Source organism: Perissodus microlepis, chromosome 20, assembly GCF_051167445.1.
Source record: "Perissodus microlepis isolate ML-2025 ecotype Zambia chromosome 20, ASM5116744v1, whole genome shotgun sequence".
NCBI classification, from domain to species: Eukaryota; Metazoa; Chordata; class Actinopteri; order Cichliformes; family Cichlidae; genus Perissodus; species Perissodus microlepis.
Window position 1 is genome coordinate 829,392 of NC_140480.1, and position 20,068 is coordinate 849,459.

At 42.2% G+C, this 20,068-nt stretch overlaps 1 protein-coding gene across 1 annotated transcript; it reads right to left on the reverse strand.

Moving 5' to 3' along the window:
- Window positions 1-4,822: 4,822 nt before the first annotated feature.
- LOC146363680 (extracellular matrix protein 2) lies at window positions 4,823-19,510 on the reverse strand. The gene is made up of 11 exons (XM_084916497.1): window positions 16,398-19,510; window positions 16,074-16,228; window positions 15,367-15,609; window positions 15,140-15,274; window positions 14,958-15,054; window positions 14,607-14,722; window positions 12,944-13,076; window positions 12,692-12,849; window positions 12,386-12,525; window positions 5,489-5,815; window positions 4,823-5,179 (listed from the first exon to the last, which is right to left on the reverse strand). Exons 1-11 carry the CDS (start codon window positions 16,588-16,590, stop codon window positions 5,014-5,016), a joined length of 1,863 nt encoding a protein of 620 aa, XP_084772623.1. The 5' UTR covers window positions 16,591-19,510; the 3' UTR covers window positions 4,823-5,013.
- Between the last annotated feature and the right edge of the window lie 558 nt (window positions 19,511-20,068).

The following is a 20,068-nucleotide window of genomic DNA, read 5'->3' on the forward strand; positions in this document are numbered from 1 at the left end:
ACACAGCAAAGAGCTAACATATCCTTTATCTTCTGGCATTTTGTTATTAGCAGCCTGCTGCAGAACACATTTGTTTCATCTGTTTCCATTTCTTTAGTTGAATCTATGTCAATAACACAGACCAACAAGGTGGTTTTCAAAGTGCTATTAGCCAAGAACTTGGCATATCTTAGCGTGGTGTGCAGTGTGTCCTTAAAAATGATGAAACTACACAAGAACTGGACTGAAAATCTGTGACAATGGGTCTTATGGAGTGATGAATCCAAATTTGATTTTCTTGTGCTTCAAATCTAATTATAGGGGAGGAAAGAGATACAAAAGTGAATGTCTATAAAACATAGTATGTCATGGGCTGTATTTCAGCCAGCAGTGTTGGGGATCTTGTCAAAATTGATGAAATTATGAAAGCAGAAAAGTAGATTAGATCCAAAATGGAAGCGCTTTCTCTGACTGGCAACAGCTTCCTTTTTCAGCATGATAGTGATGCTAACACTGTGCCAGTACAGTAAAACCATACCTGGACAGAAAACCTCACACAGCAACACTATCAGCCATGGACTGACATCCCCCGAGCCCGCACCTTACTGAAGCAGCGTGGAGTCATCTAGACATACAATGAAGCAAAACGGAGCAAACATCCAAAGAAGCACCAAATCACAACAAGGGTTGTGTCAAGAATAAAGGCGGTCGTGCCAAATATAATCTTGTTAGAACTGTACAAACTCTGCTTTTGCCTTATATGCTGTTTTGTCCATTCACATTTCCACCTGTTTCAAGATGTCTGTGCATCTATCTCCACATTTACCTAGCACGATATAAATGGCTGCTCAAGACTTTGCACAGTGTTATATATATACAGTTTTCAAGATGACTATTAGGGCAGGATGGTGGAACAGTGTTGCCTCACAGTAAGAACGTCCAGAGTTCAAATCCATCATGTGGCTGGGACTTTCTGTGTGGAGATTTCATGTCCTGTTCAGGTACTCTGGTTCCTCCCACACCCCAAAAACATGCAGTTAGTGGGGTTGGGCTAAAACTGTGATTCTAAATAGGCTGTAGGTGTGAGTGTTTATGTGCTTCTCTGTGTTAGCCCACAGACTGGCGACCTGTCCGGAGCGATCCCCGACTCTCACCCTATGGTAGCTGTGATAGGCTCCAGCGCTCCTGCAGCCCTGAACTGGATAAGAATAAAATGAATTGATGGACAGTACCAATGATATTATTCTAGAGGTATGCCGTGACAAAACAGGTCAGGAAATTCCATTTTTGAATTGCTGTAGAAGAAAATTCACGTCGCTCTCTAACAGACTCACACACAGACTCATACATTTTCATTATAGTGCAACTGTAAATATACTGTAGCACCACAGGAGAAGAAGCCGGCCCTCTGAGTGGCCCAAACAGTGAGATAGTAACATTTTTGAGGGACACTGGAAGGTAACAATAAGATAAATCATAGTTGATTTTTAAGACAATACTTATTTACTGACAATAGAAACTTTTGTGTACTGTATATCCTATGCTTTTACAGATTACATAAATATCTGCTAAAGAAGGGGAAAACTCCCAGGACATTTAATCCTTCTCTGGGAGTATAGCAGCTACAGCTGTGCTTTATGCTTGCAGATGCTTTCCATGTAATTCTTTAAGCACTGGCAGTTAGCAGCTGGTGAAATAAACCCGTCTTTTATTGTGAAACATCCAGTGGCCCATTTCCATCTGATTAGTGATAGCAGCTAGTCGCACCACCAAACTTTATATTTTAGTTCTGGGATTATAAAACATATGATTTTGGGCCTTTTTCACCGTTTTCTATTAAGTTTCATTTTGGCAGGATGAAGTGTTGTTTCTAACCGATTTGCCAGCACCCGGACCGGGAGCAGTGAGTTTGGCGACCCACGCGATCTTGGAACTCTTATGACCTTACACAAGGACTGCCACACAGACATTAATCCATGAGCTCTGCTGCTCCAGGCCTGCCAGCACAAAATCACTTTTGCCATCATATAAACTCAAGAAGAAGCTGACACTGCCTGTCTGATGTTTAGTTATCTACTCTTGTCACTAACAGTGTCGTATCCACAGTGGTGGAAAGGCATGCGGGCCGGATCAATGCCCTGCAGGGGCTTTTGGCAGGGGACAGTGTTTTGATAAAGGACTTTGCAGATGACATTCCTTCTTCCCCTGCTTCCTCTCTTTCTCCCGTTTGTAAATTTGCCCTTTCCCTCTGCTTCACGCATTTTAATTTTCTGTGTGCCTGTGTATCTCCCTCGCTGTGGTTCGGTTGATTATGGTGTTGGGCTGTAGCTACAGGGCTTGGCATCTAAATAAAAACTCTTTCTGCTCTATACAAGTGTTCATCTAACGTGTCTCCAGAGATTAACACACCCACTAGCTCTTCGATAGCTCCTGCCATGATCGAGGCTATGCACCATTGGATGATATTTACTCATATGTTGTTTAGTTCTTTTCACTGTGATTTATATAAATGAAAAACAATTTCCTACTCAGTAATGCTTATACCTGCAGAGAATGCACTGAGGTGACCAAATTCTTTTAAGACGTGAACTCATAACATTGAAATCCAGTTTCAAGTTCTAGCAAAAACAGTGTCCTCACTTTTAGACCCTGCATCCATACTCTCTTCTTGCCTCCCGTTATCTCTTTCTCTGTTGTCACAGTCCGAGTCAGGAAGAGAATTTTTTAGCAGCTTTTCTCTGTAAGTGTTGGGGCTTTTTATTTTATCAACCAGCATTTCATCCGCCAACACCCAATCAAAAAACAAACACAGGAAGCTGTCCTCTCAGGGTAGGATGGAGAGCTACATGGGAGACAAAAAGCTCGACCCCCCTCTAGGGCCAGTCAGACTGAGCTCGACGGGATGCAGACATCTGTTGGCTATGACAGCGCGTTGATTTAACAGTTTAGTCACGTCACATGCGGCGTCATGCATGGAAGTGAAGTGGTGAGCCCGTGACATTTGCAAAAGACTCCATCTGACAGGCTGTGGAGGCATGTTTAAGGATTTCAATTCAAAACTGATGAATCCATCTGTGCAAAGATGGAAAGGTTAAAAAGAGGAAGAGACACAGCTCGGTCATTTTTGTGCAAAGCTTCGGCTTAGCCTGTAAGTACAGGAACTGCACTATAAATGTGAATGTGTAGTTTCTTAGACAGTAATATGCTGTTTACAAAATGACTGTACAATTATGGAGGTTGGAGGCTGCACCACATGCACAGGGCTGAGAGCACAAATCCAGCATGTGCTCACACGCCCAGGGAGAAAGGATAGAGAAGGATATGTGGGTCTGTCTCATATTCAGAGGGTACGTCTACCCGGATTTTATAACCTGCTTCACTTTGTCATCAGCTCCATCGTTAATAACACAAATACACTCGCTGTGCTGTTAAGTGTCGATCGCTCCCCGCCTCTCCCCGCCTCCCTCCCTCGAGTGTGTTTGTAACTCTAGCGTCTGCAGGGGGCCTTCTGTTCTTCATTTAGAGCTGCAGAAACACCGCACTCTGGTGAAACCTTATACCTTAAGCCAGCTTGTCAACACAGCAAGCGCACTCTGCGTAAATTACGACTTCATGCGCTAAACACAACTCAATGTTTTATCGTTTTAATTATACACATTACTCTGAGTGATATACTGTGAAATGTGTTTTGTCTGAGTATGAGTGGATTAACTAATTAAAGAGACTGCTGCAGCATTTGATTGCTCGCACTTGCATGCGTTCTCTTAAAATGCCTGCTTCCAAGTGAAATGTCACGTTACGCTTTGAAGATGGAGATATTAAGGTGGGATTAGATGAATGAAAACACTCCCATAAAAAGAGTTTTATCAGAGTGGCTGCTTTTCCTCTGCTTTGTTCTCTTTAGGACTGCTTTTGCATGTCACGCTTCCAGGATTGGATTATTCTGCGCAATAGGTGGCACGAGCAAGTGATGTTAAGAGTTTGTCAGTAAACAACAGAGCTCCAGTCCCAGATGAGAAAAGCACTCTGAACATGATCTGATCTCCGGCTTCTTTATCTTCTCCCCGTGTTGTAAACCTCCTTTCTTCTCTCCCTTGTAGCCAAGTCTTATTGAACTCACTGCCATGAATATTCTCATGTTTCACCGATCACCTTAGAGGCTTCCTAAGTACAATGGATGTATTGTAGCTTAAAAGTCAGCCTGTTGTTTATACCCGAGCTCCACTCAGCTTTAACATGTTCCTCAGCTTTTCCTCATCTCCTGCTGCTACCTCAAACAATAACGAGCTGCCTCATTCTTCTCACGCACACACATACATGTTTGCACTCCAGTTATTGAAACACCGTGACTGACGTCATCATCTACATGTTTGGAGACCCCAAAGGAGGCCCCGCAGTCCGAGTGACCCTGAGCATTTCTAGAGTGGCTAGTGGATGTTTATTTTGGAGGGTTTCTAGTTGTAGGAAACTAGTGTGATGTTGATATTTTTCTTCTTAATGGTCCCCGTAGGTTCACACTGTGTTGCCAGAGATCTCACTTTCTTTCGGGGATCGCTAAAGTTTGATCATGAAGCGGTCAAATGCCATCTCTGCCCTTCCAAACATCCGGCTTTAGTTCCTCTTCCACTAATTAAATAGTTGAGCTCAGACTACTGTAAGTACCTCAGGCTAGAGACACAGGTTAATCAGGTTAATCCTTTTCTTTTCTTTAGTTTCCCAAAGTATCCCATCCCTTAATGAAAAGACAAAACTTGTGTTTTTATGTGCATTCTGATTGCAATGCAATGCAACTTTTACAATATAAAAAGCAACTTTTACAACATTAGTTATTTTAAGCACAATGTCAAGAACATATTTGCTTTATTACAAACTGAAATGATCAAAGATGTGAAAGGAAAATGGCTTTAAAGATGATATAATGAAAGCTGCAGGTTACTAAGCAAAATACATGGTGAAACATTTTTTCTGCAAACACTGCATCATTACAGGGTGATGCAAACGTGAGAGAAGAAATGTTCCCGTATGTCTGTCCTATCAGTCAGACCACTGCTGTGGATATAGAACAAGGCCCTGAGGGTCAGTGAGACAGGAGAAAGCATTTGGGGGAATCTTCTCGACTTCCAGCAGATTGTTTTCGAGGTGGACTGAAGCCAACGAGCCCGAATTGCGAGGGTGGCACACGCTCCACTGCCTCACCAGCCTATAATTGAAACATATGCACACTGAAATTTAGGCAGACAATTTTCACTATGAAATAACGCAGAAACCAAACATTCAAATGTTTATTATTTTAAAATTAAAGTCTTAAAGCCGTATATAATGTAAAGATAAGAAACACATTTACATAAGAAATTGAATGTGTTCTTTGTTAAGCTCCTTAGAATCATTTCAAAGGAAGCTACACCAGCAGAGCTAATGGTGTTAAGACAGGATTGGGTAACAAGCAAGCAGTAAGCTCATCCCAGCATTATAGAAATCACATTTGACTTCATGGAAAATCCAATTCTACCTGATCTGATTGTTGCTCAGTCTCAGCACCTGCAGGTTTTTAAACTGTCGGATGCAGCCAGGAACCTCTCCGAGGCGATTGTGGTCCAATAGGAGCTCACTCAGCGAGCGGTAAGATCCAACAAAAGAGAACTGTTCTATAGCGTCGTTGCTCAGGTCATTGTGGGACAGACACAGGGACCGCAGGCCGGGCCGCAGGTGACGGAACGTGAAGGCTGGGATGTGACTGATGTTGTTGTGCTGGAGGGTCAGATTACGAAGAGGGCGCGGCAGGTTTAGAGGAACGGAAGTGAACAGGTTGTGAGATAGATCCAAGGCTTCCAAGGACCTGAAGAAATACAGTGCATAGAATAATCTCAGGCATATTTGCAAAAAAACGTCCAATCAGTCTGATGAAATTGCTCAGAGACAACCTGTAGATCCATATTTCCAGTGATATCACAGCACTTATGGCATCATGCTGAAGATCTCAGTGATCTCCCAACCTTTCTACTAGTGATAATGCTGAGGTTAGCTGCTCAGCAGAAGCATGTGATGATGAAGTGTCTTAGGTTTTGCAGGTTTCCTGATTAAGCATGTCAATAGACCCACATCCACACTGACTCATAAACTTTTCGCTGCAGCTTTCATCTCATGTTTTATAATTTCTGGCCTCCTGCATCGCGCTGTTGGGGGGAAAGGGAGGCGAGCCTGTGTGGTGGAATAGCAGGGTGCACCAGCCAATAAAACAGTGGGGCCTGAGGGGTACGATGGCTGTTTGGGGGAGAATTTGAGGCAGAATTGCTGATAGAGCTTAGAAAATGTTTGGCTTATGGGAAACCTAAAGAATAGCCACAGAGCTGGGACCAGATTTCTGAGGTCTGAGACAAAGACAATAATAATAATAATAATTCTGACTTATCAAAGCAGTCTTCGGGGTGCACTGCAGCACTGTGATTCAGTGTTTATTAGAAGGTCTTACACAGCTGTTTTGAGTTTACGGCACAGCTCACAGCAGGAGACAAAACCTCATTTTCGGTTCTTCCTCCATTCACTGACATCACTGAACAAAAGAACGGGCATCACAGCACATATTTCCTCTTTTCCTATTAAATATAAAGAAACCAGGGTTTGCTCAAGACTTTGCACAGAATTCAAGATTACTACCAATACATGTTTCCTGTTTGTCCAGGCTGTGCAAAATATTCACATTTTGTGTGTACGGTGAAATGCTCTAGAATAAAATGTACACAATAAACGCTATGACCCACTAACAGGCTCGGCTATTAAGGTGCGACTGCAAATATTCAGTAACAGAAGAACCAAAATAAGCTCTTTCAGTATTTCATATGATGAAATACTGCATTAGCACATGTAAGGGTACTTGAAGGGTAACAATAAAATAAAAGCAGATTTAATCATTATTTGTTAGTTTGTCTTTTCCAAGAGTTACTTTTATTTACTGGCAATAAAAACTTTTTATGGTATATATCCAGTCCCTGTTCACATCATTAGTTTGCAACACAAAAAGATGGATTTTTTTTTATAAGGAGCATAGTTTATATTTGTCCAGACGTATTTCTGGGTCACACTACAGTGGTGCAACTGAAAGAAAAACACAGGATCTGTGGAGATGGATGGAAAATGGATGTGGAAGTGCCAAAACCTGCAGTTCCTGTCCGGACCACTTAAGGCTGGCTCCAAAAGTGAATCAGACCTCATCAGTATTATATAACACATTACTCTTACTGGTCTCTTTGATTGGCACGTGTGCCAACACAGCTCACTATTGACCTCTCTGTTGTCTTTGATCTCCTGCTGCCTGTCATCCTTAATGAAATGACCTGACAAACAATACAGCCTGATGTGTGACACGGACTCTCCAACGTGTCGGAGCAGTTTTGGTGAATAACAAACGTAGTTTGTGCACCAGTGCACTTTAGGGACACCGCTGGCCCAGCAGTAGGGTCGAGGCTTCAAAATGCAATTTGAAACCAATGAGTGACATCAATCTTTTATATACAGCCTATGTATCTAATCTGCATTAGAACGTCCTCCACCTCTATCATCTCTGAGAACAACTTTCAGAAACCTGGGGAAGCACAGCAGCACAGAACACACAAAGAAACCACCACGCGCTAAATGCAGGATTTTCTGTGAATTTCTATTCAATTAAATAAATAAAAAAAGTGATTTCTGTTCCCAATTGAAACCATAAAACACATCACTATGCTTGTTTCTGTGTACCAGTTTAGACCAGTTGTGTGCAGCTGATTTGTATTCAAAAACTTTGCCAGTAAGCTCAGCAGCAGTCCACCAGTGTTTAAATACCACATGGTATTAATGAGTGGAGAGACACACAGTCCTCTCTTCTCAGAGACCTCCACCCGTTGGCTTGGCACCTACACAAAAACACAACAACACTCTCATACGCACAACATGACATGAATTATGCGCATCCACAGAAAATAAATGTGCTGGCAGATACAGATGGGCATCAAGGAGGTGCAGCGAGGATGCAACTGCATGGATTTGAAATTGCTAATCACCCACCCAAAAAAGAAAAAGATGCGCAAACTATGATCAAATAGCCACGCACAAGCACGCAACACACAAGCTACTCCAGGCAACACACACACACAATTCACACCAAAGCAAATGTTTTTGCTTTTCTTTTTTTCATTAAAAAAATCAAGTCTGTCTCGGTTTTGTGCAAAGCATAGTCCAGTCCTGCAGCTACTCAGGGTGATGGTCTGCTTAGAACAGGTACTGCACTTACAGATACACACGGCTCCATTTACGACGACACCACAGCGTCGGGATTACACAAAATAGTCGAAGCCTTTTGGACAAGTATTCAAGCCAGGCTCTGTGATTATGCCAAGCACACTTGAAAGCCTGCAGCTGGACTTGAAACTGCACCGATCGATGGATGACGGCACATTCTGGACTTATTAAAGCTGCGTGTGCACTTTTGTGCGCACTGGATGTATTAACACTGGCTGATATCTGGAAGTATTTGTGAGATCTGTTGAAAACAGTCCCTCCAATCATTTTTTTTAATCGCTTGTCCAACTGGGGTCCTGAGGGGCTGGAGCCTCTGCCAGCTGCCATTGAAAGCACACAGAAGCATATTTGAAATCATTTACCGTATTACTCGAACAAATAACCGCAGCTGGACTTTTTTGTGTTCTATAAATCTAAAGTGCGTTTTTACACTTGCTAAATGTTACGTGTTTGCAACCACGCAGGAAACCATTAAATGTGAACTGAAGATCACTTAAATGAAACCCAGCGGTCTTCACTTGATGTTAGTGTCATATTTTAGCCGGTGTGTGCACGTCTAGAGTGTGTGCACGTCTAGAGTGTGTGCACGTCTAGAGTGTGTGCACGTCTAGAGTGTGTGCGCCGTGTTTCTTTCCCAGTTTATATAAGCTCATTACGAAACCAATTTGCGCCGGGCCAAATAGGAAAAGGGCTTTTGATACAAGTCGTATCAGGCTGAGACGTCACGATGCGACACACACACATCTTTGGTGTGATGATCACTGAACCTGCAGCTCCATGCAATCCGTCTAAGCCTGCAGCGACGATAAATATACACAGATCTCCCATGACAGCTTCTCTGTGCAAAATGACACAAATAATAAAGAAATAATGGAGAAAAATAACATTCGATGTGCCATAACAGCCATCTGTTTCAGCACAAACCAAATTAAAAAAAGACTCGGCTCTTCTGTCAGTTATTATCTAACGGAGTTGGAGTGGGTGTTACTGGGTATTTTTAAGTCGATGATCCTTTTACAAGAGTGTTAAGTCAAACTGCAGATCATGCAATAAAACAAATCCATTATTACACAATTAGTCATTTTTCCATAAATGTTTGACAGCATAAACTACAGTCTGCAACCGGAGAGACATTATCAATGAAATATGATCATCTACAGACATTTGGGCGTAGTGATGCAAATCAGAAAATGCTCTGGTTTGAGATCAGGCACTGACACAGGCAGGTGTCAGGTGTGTGTGCATGTGTGTGTCTGTTTTAGTTGTACAGCTGTGTTTTTGAACAGGCTGCTCACTGTGCCTGATAAGAGTCAAATCTAACTGCTTGTGCAACAGCATTAATTGTATGTCAGCGCAGCTTCGGTTACATAACAAACATGTACAGGGATAAACAAAGGAAGGCACAGTTGTTGGAGTTGGAAGACGTATTCGATGCATCGCTTAGCTAAAGGTTACATAACTCCAGCTACATCACCTCGTGAAAAACGAGTAATGCATTCATGTTTTTTAAACTGGAGCAAAACTTCATTTGATTTTCATCCTGAAACACACAAAGTAGATCCGATACACATCCTTTTTGTTTATGAGGACAACACCACTTTTGTACACTTCTGGTTTTTTACCACATTTTCCCAAAACAGCCTTCTCAGTGGTGTGCTTTAGATTTCTGACTTATTGAATGTAACCCTTAGCCCAGTTTGAGAACCTGAGCTCTATTAAAATGGTTTTGTGCATCCATCAGTGGCGTCCCAGTCCATGTACCAGGAAATCCCACAACAGGATAGTGCCACCACTGCGTTGGACTGTAGTGATGGTGTTAATCGCTGATTCTTAGTGCCTGGTTTCAATCATGCACACGACCCCGGGAATTATGAACTGAATTATGAATGGCTGAATCTTTGTTTCAGAGGATTTTGCATGTCATGCTCTAATACCTCTTCCACCGTGGCAATGACAGAACCCATTCAGACGTGGTAGCATTCCCACCAAAGAAAAAAAAGTGACTGAGAGACAGAATCACAAAACTGCTGGGCCCAAACCAGTATAGGAGAGGCCACCACAGCAACTTCAAAGCTGATCTGCTGACGCAGCCAGCACATTTGTTTCCCACAGGAAAGAAAAAAAATCTCAAACCTGCTGAAATGTAAGCTTGTTCTCAGAAAGCACTACAGCGCTGTCTCCAGAGAGGCACTGAGCCAAGAACGAATCAGTGGAAACCAGGTATCCAAGTCTTTCAGGCGCCATTGGGCAAACTGTGCAGCCATTTGTGTGGATACCTACATTAATGATTGTCCTTCTAAAAACTTGACCCATCTCTAAATCTTACAAATCTCCCCAAACTGAGTAATCCCTGTTTACTCAGTTGGGCTCGGTGTCTGCAAACTTCCAGTATGAAGGTGTTGAGCTCCTGGACACCGAGACTGCTACAGGTATGTTTTTCGTATTCTCCCTCAGCTTATGCATTGACGTAATCACGTCTTTGTCCTTAACAGGCAATTTTCTCAACATCTCACGCTGTTTTTTACTCTTACATACAACATCAAGTGTCAGAGCTTTTTGATTAAGTCCAGTGAATTCAATATGCAATGAAAGATTGTACTTGTAGACTCAAGGATCATTAAAAGAAGGATGTGTCTGAATACTTTAGTGTACTGGATATTTCAGTTCTTTTCAAATAAGATTAGCTGTAGCTATTATTGTGTAGACTGATGAGGGGAACGTAATGCATTTCCAGAGACATTTCACAGGCTCTGGAAATGTTCTGTTTTCATTACACATTATTTAAATACATAATGAGGTAAGTGAGCCCAGTCTGCCTGAGAAAGATCCCAGCTCCCTGTTACCTCGTTCTCCTCACTCATACCTCGATCACCGAACTAGAAGCAAAGCAACACTGTGACACGAAACAGAAGCACTCTGCGAACTAGACCCAGCCAACTGCAGTTCTTTTCACATTAAGCAATTCACTTTTGATCTTTGTTTTCTCAGCTTTTTCAGGCACTTTCTGTTTCTTAACATGCCTCAGTAGGACCACATGATGATATACTATTAAAGGTCTGTAGACAATCAGCTGGAAGGGTTCTGGTCTTGTCAGCAACCTTACTTATTGTCTCCTGCTGTATAAGCGGAGTTTAGGTCAAGCTGAGTTTATTCACTGTCTGGTGTCTATGCAGAAGCCTTAAAATGAAGGCCCAGCTACTAAGCCCGCAGACTCGATGGGAAGTTGATGCTCTCACGACTAATGAGGCCAAAGTGTCAGGCATCAGAAACAAGCCTCATGAAGACTCAGGACAGTCTGTTCGAATTTCCTCCAGTGAACTCCATCTTCCTGTCCTGGAGTCTGTTTTGCATCTAGAAGATTATAAGAGTTCATCACTTCCTAAAGTTTTCCCAGACTGCATCTTCTCAAGTTAATGTTTCTGCTTTGTGCCCTGTATACAAAATCTCCACAGCTTCACTTTCCTGCAACTCTCTTTTGCATTCTCTATTTCCTCAGTTTTCCCTGAGGCTCCCACTTTGGTTCGCAAGGATCCCAAGGAGCAAAAAAAAAAAAAGAAAAACCCACTGGAATTCACTATATTTAAACAGCACACACACACAAACACAAATACACACATGCAGATGCACACAGTTGCCCTCAAGCCCTCGCTCACGCCTGCTCATCCAAGTACACAAGGTCAGCTGTCAAAACGTGTGTGATATGTGAGCATACATGTGTTTGTCTATGTGAGGAAGGCTGAGAGAGAAGCAGAAGAAGAAATGAGAAAACAAATCTGTCTGGCTTTGTGTAAATCAGTCTAAATGTCTGCTGAGAAAACACGTACTGAAACTGATGTCCAGCACTCCAAAGGTGCTGTCATTTTAATCTGGATTGTTTCAGTCATTTTTGAAACAAGGCGTCAGCTTTAAACATCGATGATTTACTTTACTGTAAAAGTAAATTACTGCCTGTTTAAAAAAATCTCATCGTTTTATGGAAATTTGTTATTTCATATCTTTTAGTGGCCACAAGTGTTTTGAACTTTAACAAACGACAGCTGCGGTCTTCAGATTCCTAAGCAACACCAGGCTGCCCTCTGGTGGCTGATGCAGGAACTACATAACATTGGGTTGGATGGATGGATGGACATACTTAAGACGCGTCCATGCGTGGTTAGCGATGTCTTGCTCGTGCAGACGGTTGTGCCTGAGTTCGAGCACTCTCAAATGAATGCAGCCCCTCAGCGCTTCCTCTGTCAGCTCCTCAATTAGATTTTCATTCATTTGCAGCGTCTACAGAATGAGGAAGACAAGAGACAGATGCTGAGGTGTGATATAGGAGACAGAAATGTGACACAGTTTAAACTGAAAACAATCAGTGAACAGTGTCAGAGAGTGTCTAACTCCAAGCAGTGAGAGAAAGAGGAAAAAATGACTCGAAAATGTGGTACATGTGCACCTGAAGAGAGGGAGGAAGGTTCAGTGGTAGCGACCGGAAGTGATTGTTGCTCAGCTGGAGGTCAAGAAGTCTCTGTAGCGGCCTAAAAGCTGGAGGGGACACACTGGCTTTGTGAAGAGCATTTCCTCCCAGCTCTAGCTTCAGGAGATTCATCAAACCTATTAGGAAATAATACCTATGATGTTACACCTGTTATAATTTTTACACATGACTGTGTTCACACACACACACACACACACACACACGATGTACCTTTGAAGCAGTGCGGTGTGAGTCCACTCAGCTTATTGTTTTTGATTTTCAGCTCCTCCAGAGATGAAGGCAGCGTCGGGATCACGGTGATGCGGTTGTCATCCAGATCCAGCTTCCTCAGAGAGGTCAAGTTCTGCATGAAATGAAATGTAGCACAAATAAATAGGTGTTGAGCAAAACTAGGATGATAAAATACACTAAATAGATACTTGTCTCCAAGTCCGTAATTTCCCATCCCTGCTTGCCAATCGGGATTTAATCACAGAGCTCACAGAAACACACCAAATGAAAGAATGTCACATTTGTGCATCTCTTCCATTCATGTGATCTGTCCTCTCATATTTTTAGCAAAGCCACTCCGGGTGGCTCTTCAGTGAAAGCTGCTGTGGTTTTGATGAGTGAATAAAAGCAGTGGACAGGACTTCGCAGCATCCCTCCAGCCAGTCCATCAATCCCCTGTCATTACAGGGATGTGAGCAGAAACTGAAGAAGAATATTCCTCTAAAAATAATTTCCTCATATTCCCCACATCATTGGCTGCAGCTTTTTTCCAACAGGTTCTTTAAGCCAATACCGTGACAGTATAGCAGTGGCAGTGTGTAATGATTGGTCAGAGTGTGGTAGGCTCCCTCGGTGTGGCCTGTGGTCTAAGAACAACCTCTGGTTTAAACCAGAGGTTATTCTTAGACGGATTAGTTAATGCATTTTCAGTGCTCTTTTATTACCATAATGATACAGGACATAGCCTGCTTTTTATTTTAATTAGATGCAAAGTGACCCATAAAATGTGCTTGTAAGTCAGAAAAGTACTGACAGGCGGAGGACTCTCTGTAAGAGTGAAGACAGAGCTACTAAGGATAATGTCAGAGCAGTTCAACACGTCCACGTCAAAGCAAAGTCAAACAGGGTTCAGTTTCAGGCCTCAAGGCGTAAAGTTTTTTGGGTTTTTTGTTGATATGTGTGTTTGTGTCTGCTGGTGCTGTTTAAACACACCAAATAGTTCTTCCCAGAATATTATTTGTGGCTCGAACTTACAGTGAATACAAACTTTCTGTCTCATTACGAAGGTAAACTACAGTCTGGCAAGACAAGCAGTATATTAAATGTTGTTGTTGTTGTCTACTGTAAATTATTTTATCACTTCTTTCTTTTGCCAGCAGACAATGAGAGAAGCAACACTGACTTTTCTAACAGAGTTCAGTCACTGTCAGTAACACTTGTTTGTTTTTTCCATTCCCAGTCTGGATAAATAATACTTGATATTTCATGACAGTAAATATTTTCTAGAAAACACCCAACAGACATAAAGTGCAGTTAAAAATATATAGTTGGAAAACTCATTGAGTGCAGGCAGAACAGGCAGTGCAAGTCTCCATCTGCAGTTGTAAGACGAGTGGGAGAAACTCTGCAGTCAAATGGTGTTGGACAGCCTTGGTTTGTGGTGGATTTTCACACTGGTATTACACACATATTACTATATATTACTCACTGGGACACAAACCTCAGTACAAGAGCAGTAAATTTAAGTCAGAGTAATGCACAGTATCACAAAGTAACCACCACCCTTTACTGGTTTTACTTTACTTTTGCACTTTTTATATAAATAGATAAATAAAGGGATAAAAATATGTCACTTGTGAGTAATTGTAACAGTGTTACTCACAGAAAGTGGGTTTTGGCTGAACGATTCATCATCCAGTATGTTTTGACTCAGGTCCAGCAGGTCCAGGTTCAGGAGGCCTGAGAAAGCTCGTGCCGTGATGATCCTGATGTTGTTCTCTGAACATAAAGTCAGTCACATGACACTTTCACAAGCTGGCAGCATAATAATCCACGTCGTAATGTATTCCAGTAGTAAATCCAGGATAACACTGTCTACAAAAATATGGGCATCGATGGCTCACTAATGATGGCTGGGCTTCCTGAGCTCTTGTGTTTGCTCTTTTTTCTTTTTTTAATCTGTGAAATTTCTGTTCGGTGCTTTCTTTGACTACAGCTGTAGATATACACATACCTGCTAAATCCACCTTCGTGGCTTCAAGGTTTTGGAAGCTTGGCAGGTGAGTAATGCCGATGCCCCTGCAGCTGATCTCTCTCTCGGTGCTCTGACACTTAATAGAATCAGAATCACAAAACTTTATTAATGCCCAAGAAAATTATGTAATATGTAACAGGCAACTCTATAAAGTTAGAAACCGTTTCTGTTTGATTGCTGGGCGACTCAGTCGGTTCTTCTTCTTCTTCCTCCTCCTCCTCTTCTTCTTCTTCTTCTTCTTCCTCCTCGTCCTCTTCCTCTTCTTCTTCTTCCTCCTCCTCTTCTTCTTCTTCCTCCTTGGAAGAAAAGAACAACATTTAATTACCCGGACAAATCAGTAAGTAAATAAGACAAGTTAAAAAAGATAACTAATATTACAAACTATAACCTCTTCTTCTTCTTCCTCCTCCTCTTCATCATCATCATCGTCATCTTCATCGTCCTCATCATCATCGTCCTCATCATCATCGTCCTCATCATCATCGTCATCATCCTCCTCTCGTGCTTTCCTGAGATCCATCAGCCTTTTCTTCTCAGCGTGGAGTTCCCTGAGTGCAGCCATAAGAGCGTTGCTGTCCTCCCCTCCTTTTCCAGGCTTTCTCCAGCCGCCAACGGGTCGCCCCAAACCCGCCTACAGAAAGTAGCAGGAGACCATTACTGGAAACAGAGACAAGTCTCACATAAGGACTGTGTGTTACAGGTGCTGTATGTTTCTTCTTTTTGTTTTGTTTCTGACAGGTGCACCAGTTGCCAGTACACCGTGCTTTTCTGTTTGTGCTCTATCCTTTTGTTATATATTCACTCCTATTTTCTACTGCCTTCCTTCCCCCCCCCCCCCGCCTGTCAGCTTAGACATTGTCGTACTACACATATACTCTGATAACTGAAACAACACGAATAGAAATGAATAAATAGGCAGATAAAAGAAACACATGAAGAAGAGGAGCCTTTAGGGAATTTTTAGAGCTTATCTTGGAAAAGCAAAATGTGTTCGGCACAACAATTCAGATCATAAAATCTGATTGCAAAAGCTGCCAGACAGGACAGCGACATGACCTAAAAGATGGTGTAATATGATTGTGTGTCTCATCATACTATTCTATATGCGATGGACTCCACTGTGGCTGCATGCTTCCTCTTCCCCCAGGCACTTCTCCTTCTTCTGATCGCCTCCAGGTTTCCGGAGCCAGTTTTTTCCTGCTTGATCACTTTCTCAGCATTTGCTTGGAGATGCTCATCCTCACTCTCTTCTTCACCAGGGTAACAGAAAACATAAATCAAAACCAAAAATGCAGTCTTGAAGGAATACACTGTTCGATTTTTAATCCTCTGTGCGCAAAATAGGTTAAAATTCTCAGTTATTAAGTGTTTATTAGCCAAGAGTGTGCAGACAAAAGTGGGCAGACTTTAAAAACTTACCAGCAGTGTGTGCACCCGACACTGCCACCCCTGCGTCGATCCTTGGCGAAGGAACGGGTGCTATTTCTAATTCGGATATCTCAGCAGAGACTTCCATTAATGCATCCACGTCATGCCAAGAGTCCGAGTTTTGTTCTGATGAAACTATTCCACTCAGACAGATGAACACGATCCACGTCCATGGCATTTGCATTGCTGTATATTTATACTCAAATCAAGCTTTTTTCAAATGCAGAGAAGCCCAAAGGGTTTAATTTCTAATCCTCAGAGCTGAAGCCAAGAAGAAGCATCAGAACAGGAAGCGCAGATGGTTAGAAGTCTACTTAAGGACAAGCAGACAGTTCTTCAGTAAACCATAGAGCTTTATGAATGCAGAGTAAACGCTGTGGTTTCCCTTCTGTTCTGAGTCACCTTGGAGCAGTGCTCAAACATATTGCACGTGCTCGCTGCTCAGAGTAAATGTTAAAATGAAGAAAGAGAGAGAAAGCGGGAAGGGACATCCAGCAGGCGGAGAGGTAAAAAAATAAATTCTCTCAGTGTTAATAAAGAGCCTCGATTGTTGTACCGTGAAATACAGACACACCCTGCTCCTCCTTGTCTCCACTTCATAACTGTCTGCGAACATTACGTGGAACAGCTTTTTTTTCTCTCCTGGAGGAGAGACGCTGACAGGACGGTGGGGGGGTGATATTGGAGCACAGTAAGTTTTGCACACTGGTGATAGATTTTAGTCGTACATTCTGTTGTGATTTGACAAATGCGTTTTTGTAAACCGCTGTCACTTTTGTGCTTTTTCTGGAGGGCATCAGAATGTTAGTATGAGTATAGTAGACCTTGTCCCAGAGGAGACGGTTGGTACTCAGTCCCAGTCGGAGGCAACCTTGTTTGGCAAACCTCCGCCAGCATCTATGTCTGAAGTCAAACATGAACTCTGAGTAATAAAAAGTGAGGACGTCTTTACATTCTGCACATCGACGGCGGAGTATGTACATCCTCACACTCGCCGTCTGCCCCTTACTGAGTGTGGAGCCAAACTGGGATGTTCACTGTGGGGTGAAACCTCTTTATTTGCTCAGCAGACACACACAGTCGTGTTTCCATATCTTCGTGTGGACATCTAATTGACATATTGCTTTCCCTAGCTGCTTACACTTATCCTAACCGTCAAAACGGATGCCTAATCCTAACCCTGTCTTCAAACTCATGGGGCATTTTGTCCCCATAAGTGACTGTTGGTCCCCACAAGTAGAGCAACTTTCCAATTTTTGGTCCCCGCATATACACATACACAAACATTACATTCAGTCGAATGTGCTTCAAAACATCTTCTTAAATGAACACTACTACTGTAATATGCAATCAAATCTGCAGATTATGCTTTTTTTGTTGTTTTTCCACACCTGAAGAGTAACTGATGAGACAGCAGCAGAATCCAGACATATTCCAAATGGCACTCTGGACAAGTTGACACCAAACACTGAAACACTCAGGCCCTCATGTGCTCCTCCAAAGTAAATAGCAACGTTTCCAAAGATGATTCATTTTTATATCTCGACAGGAACACGCTGTCATCTACAGACCACATTCAACCCCTTCCTTGAGTGTGACAACACCCTGAATTTCCACAGCAACAAAGAGATGAGGAGTTGAGGACACCCAGCATAAACGCTAAGCTTACTTCTCTGACTACACTTACATGTTTAAGAAACAGCGCATGTTTTACTATCCTTAGAATTATCCTGCGGATGACCAAGTTAATCTTTGTTTTCTTTTCACTCTGAAGGAATATGTTAAAGTCAGCATGACCGCTTTCAGGTTTGTAACATCTCTGATACCAGTTTGCCAAATGTAATAAACTAAACATCTGCAATCATGAAGCATCTGAGGTTACAGTGAGGCAGTTACTGAAGCTTTTATGCTCACAACTGAATGGCATTTCAAATCAGATATGTTTAAGAGCTGGCAGTTCGCCTTGTAATCGGAAGGTTGCCGGTTCGAGCCGCGGCTCCGACAGTCTCGGTCGTTGTGTCCTTGGGCGAGACACTTCACCCGCTGCCTACTGGTGGTGGTCAGAGGACCCGGTGGCGCCAGTGTCCGGCAGCCTCGCCTCTGTCAGTGCGCCCCAGGGTGGCTGTGGCTACAATGTAGCTGCCATCACCAGTGTGTGAATGTGTGGATGACTGGATGTGTAAAGGCTTTGGGGTCCATAGGGACCAGAGATGGGCAGTAACGCGTTACTGTAATCTGATTACTTTTTCAAGTAACTTGTAAAGTAAGGGATTACTATTGCAAAAACGGTAATTAGATTACCGTTACTTTCCCGTAGGAACGCTGCGTTACTGCGTTACTAAAACCGGGATTTTTTTTGCGAGAATGTCTCATGACAGTGACGTATGCGCCACGTTCGCAACAACAGCTGTGTGCAGATCAACAATGGATCATATATCAGTGCGGAGAGAGTATGAGCGTGCAGCGTTTAAAGCGTGGAAGTACTGACCTTACTTTGAGTTTGATTCCATAAAAAGTGACAAAAACATTAGCGTCCGTTGTGTGTGGGAAGAAAACTTCTTTTTACAGCGAAAAAAAACCCCTAAACTTCCAAGCAAGCACCGAGTAGCTACGACGTAATGGGAAACACAGAGAAACTCGCGGATTCTTCCACTGACCGCTGCGGCTCACCTGCACCAGGGTAAACCTCCGCCTACCCCACTCCTGTTTTACAGGTGAAAATAGAGCAACAGGACCGCGAGTCTTTGACTTTATTTATTTTCTGCTGTGTTTTACTTGCATCTATTTGAAAGACTGAGTGTAAACACAAAAAAATTATTTTATGTGCTGGAATGTGCAGAAAATAGGTTTAAATATTAAACAAATTTCTTCCAGTCAGAGAATGTTGCAGATAATTAAATTTTTGCTTGATGCATAAAGTTAAAAGATTAAAACTAATAAAACAAGTTTTAAAAAGAGACTTTTCCATTTGATTACATTTTGTATGATGGATTATGCAGAAAAAGTAGAATTGGGCTGAAAGATCTATCACTTTATCACCTATTCAGGTTGTAAATCGTGTTTTTAAAAAGTAACTAAGTAACTAAGTAATTAATTATTTTGAAAATAAGTAATCAGTAAAGTAACTGGATTACTTTTTGGAGAAGTAATCAGTAATTAGTTACTGATTACTTTTTTCAAGTAACTTGACCAACACTGATAGGGACTAAGTAAAGCGCTATACAAATACAGGCCATTTACCATATCATAATCATTTCTTGAAGTACCTAATGAGTTAGGAACAAAGAACGGCGCATTGTTTAGGGCAGTGGTTCCCAAACTTTTTTCGCTGGGCCAACAATTAAGCAAATACAAGTAATGCAGGTAGTAAGAAAATAAACTATGTCCGCACCTACACGGGTATTTTTGAACACGCAGCTGTTTCGTCCACGTAAACGGCGTTTCGAATCACCGAAAACGGAGATTTTTTATAACTCATTTTTTCCGTTTATGTGTGGACGAGGAATACAGAGTTCGTCACGCAAAGTTAAAGGTATGTGCCTTTTTTCACGTCACGCTGTGCGCCACGTTATTGCTTACATGGGATGAAGAGCAGAATGGCAGATAGTCAGATTAACAGTATTTTGTCTCTATCTTCAGGTTTTACAGGCTTACATATAAAC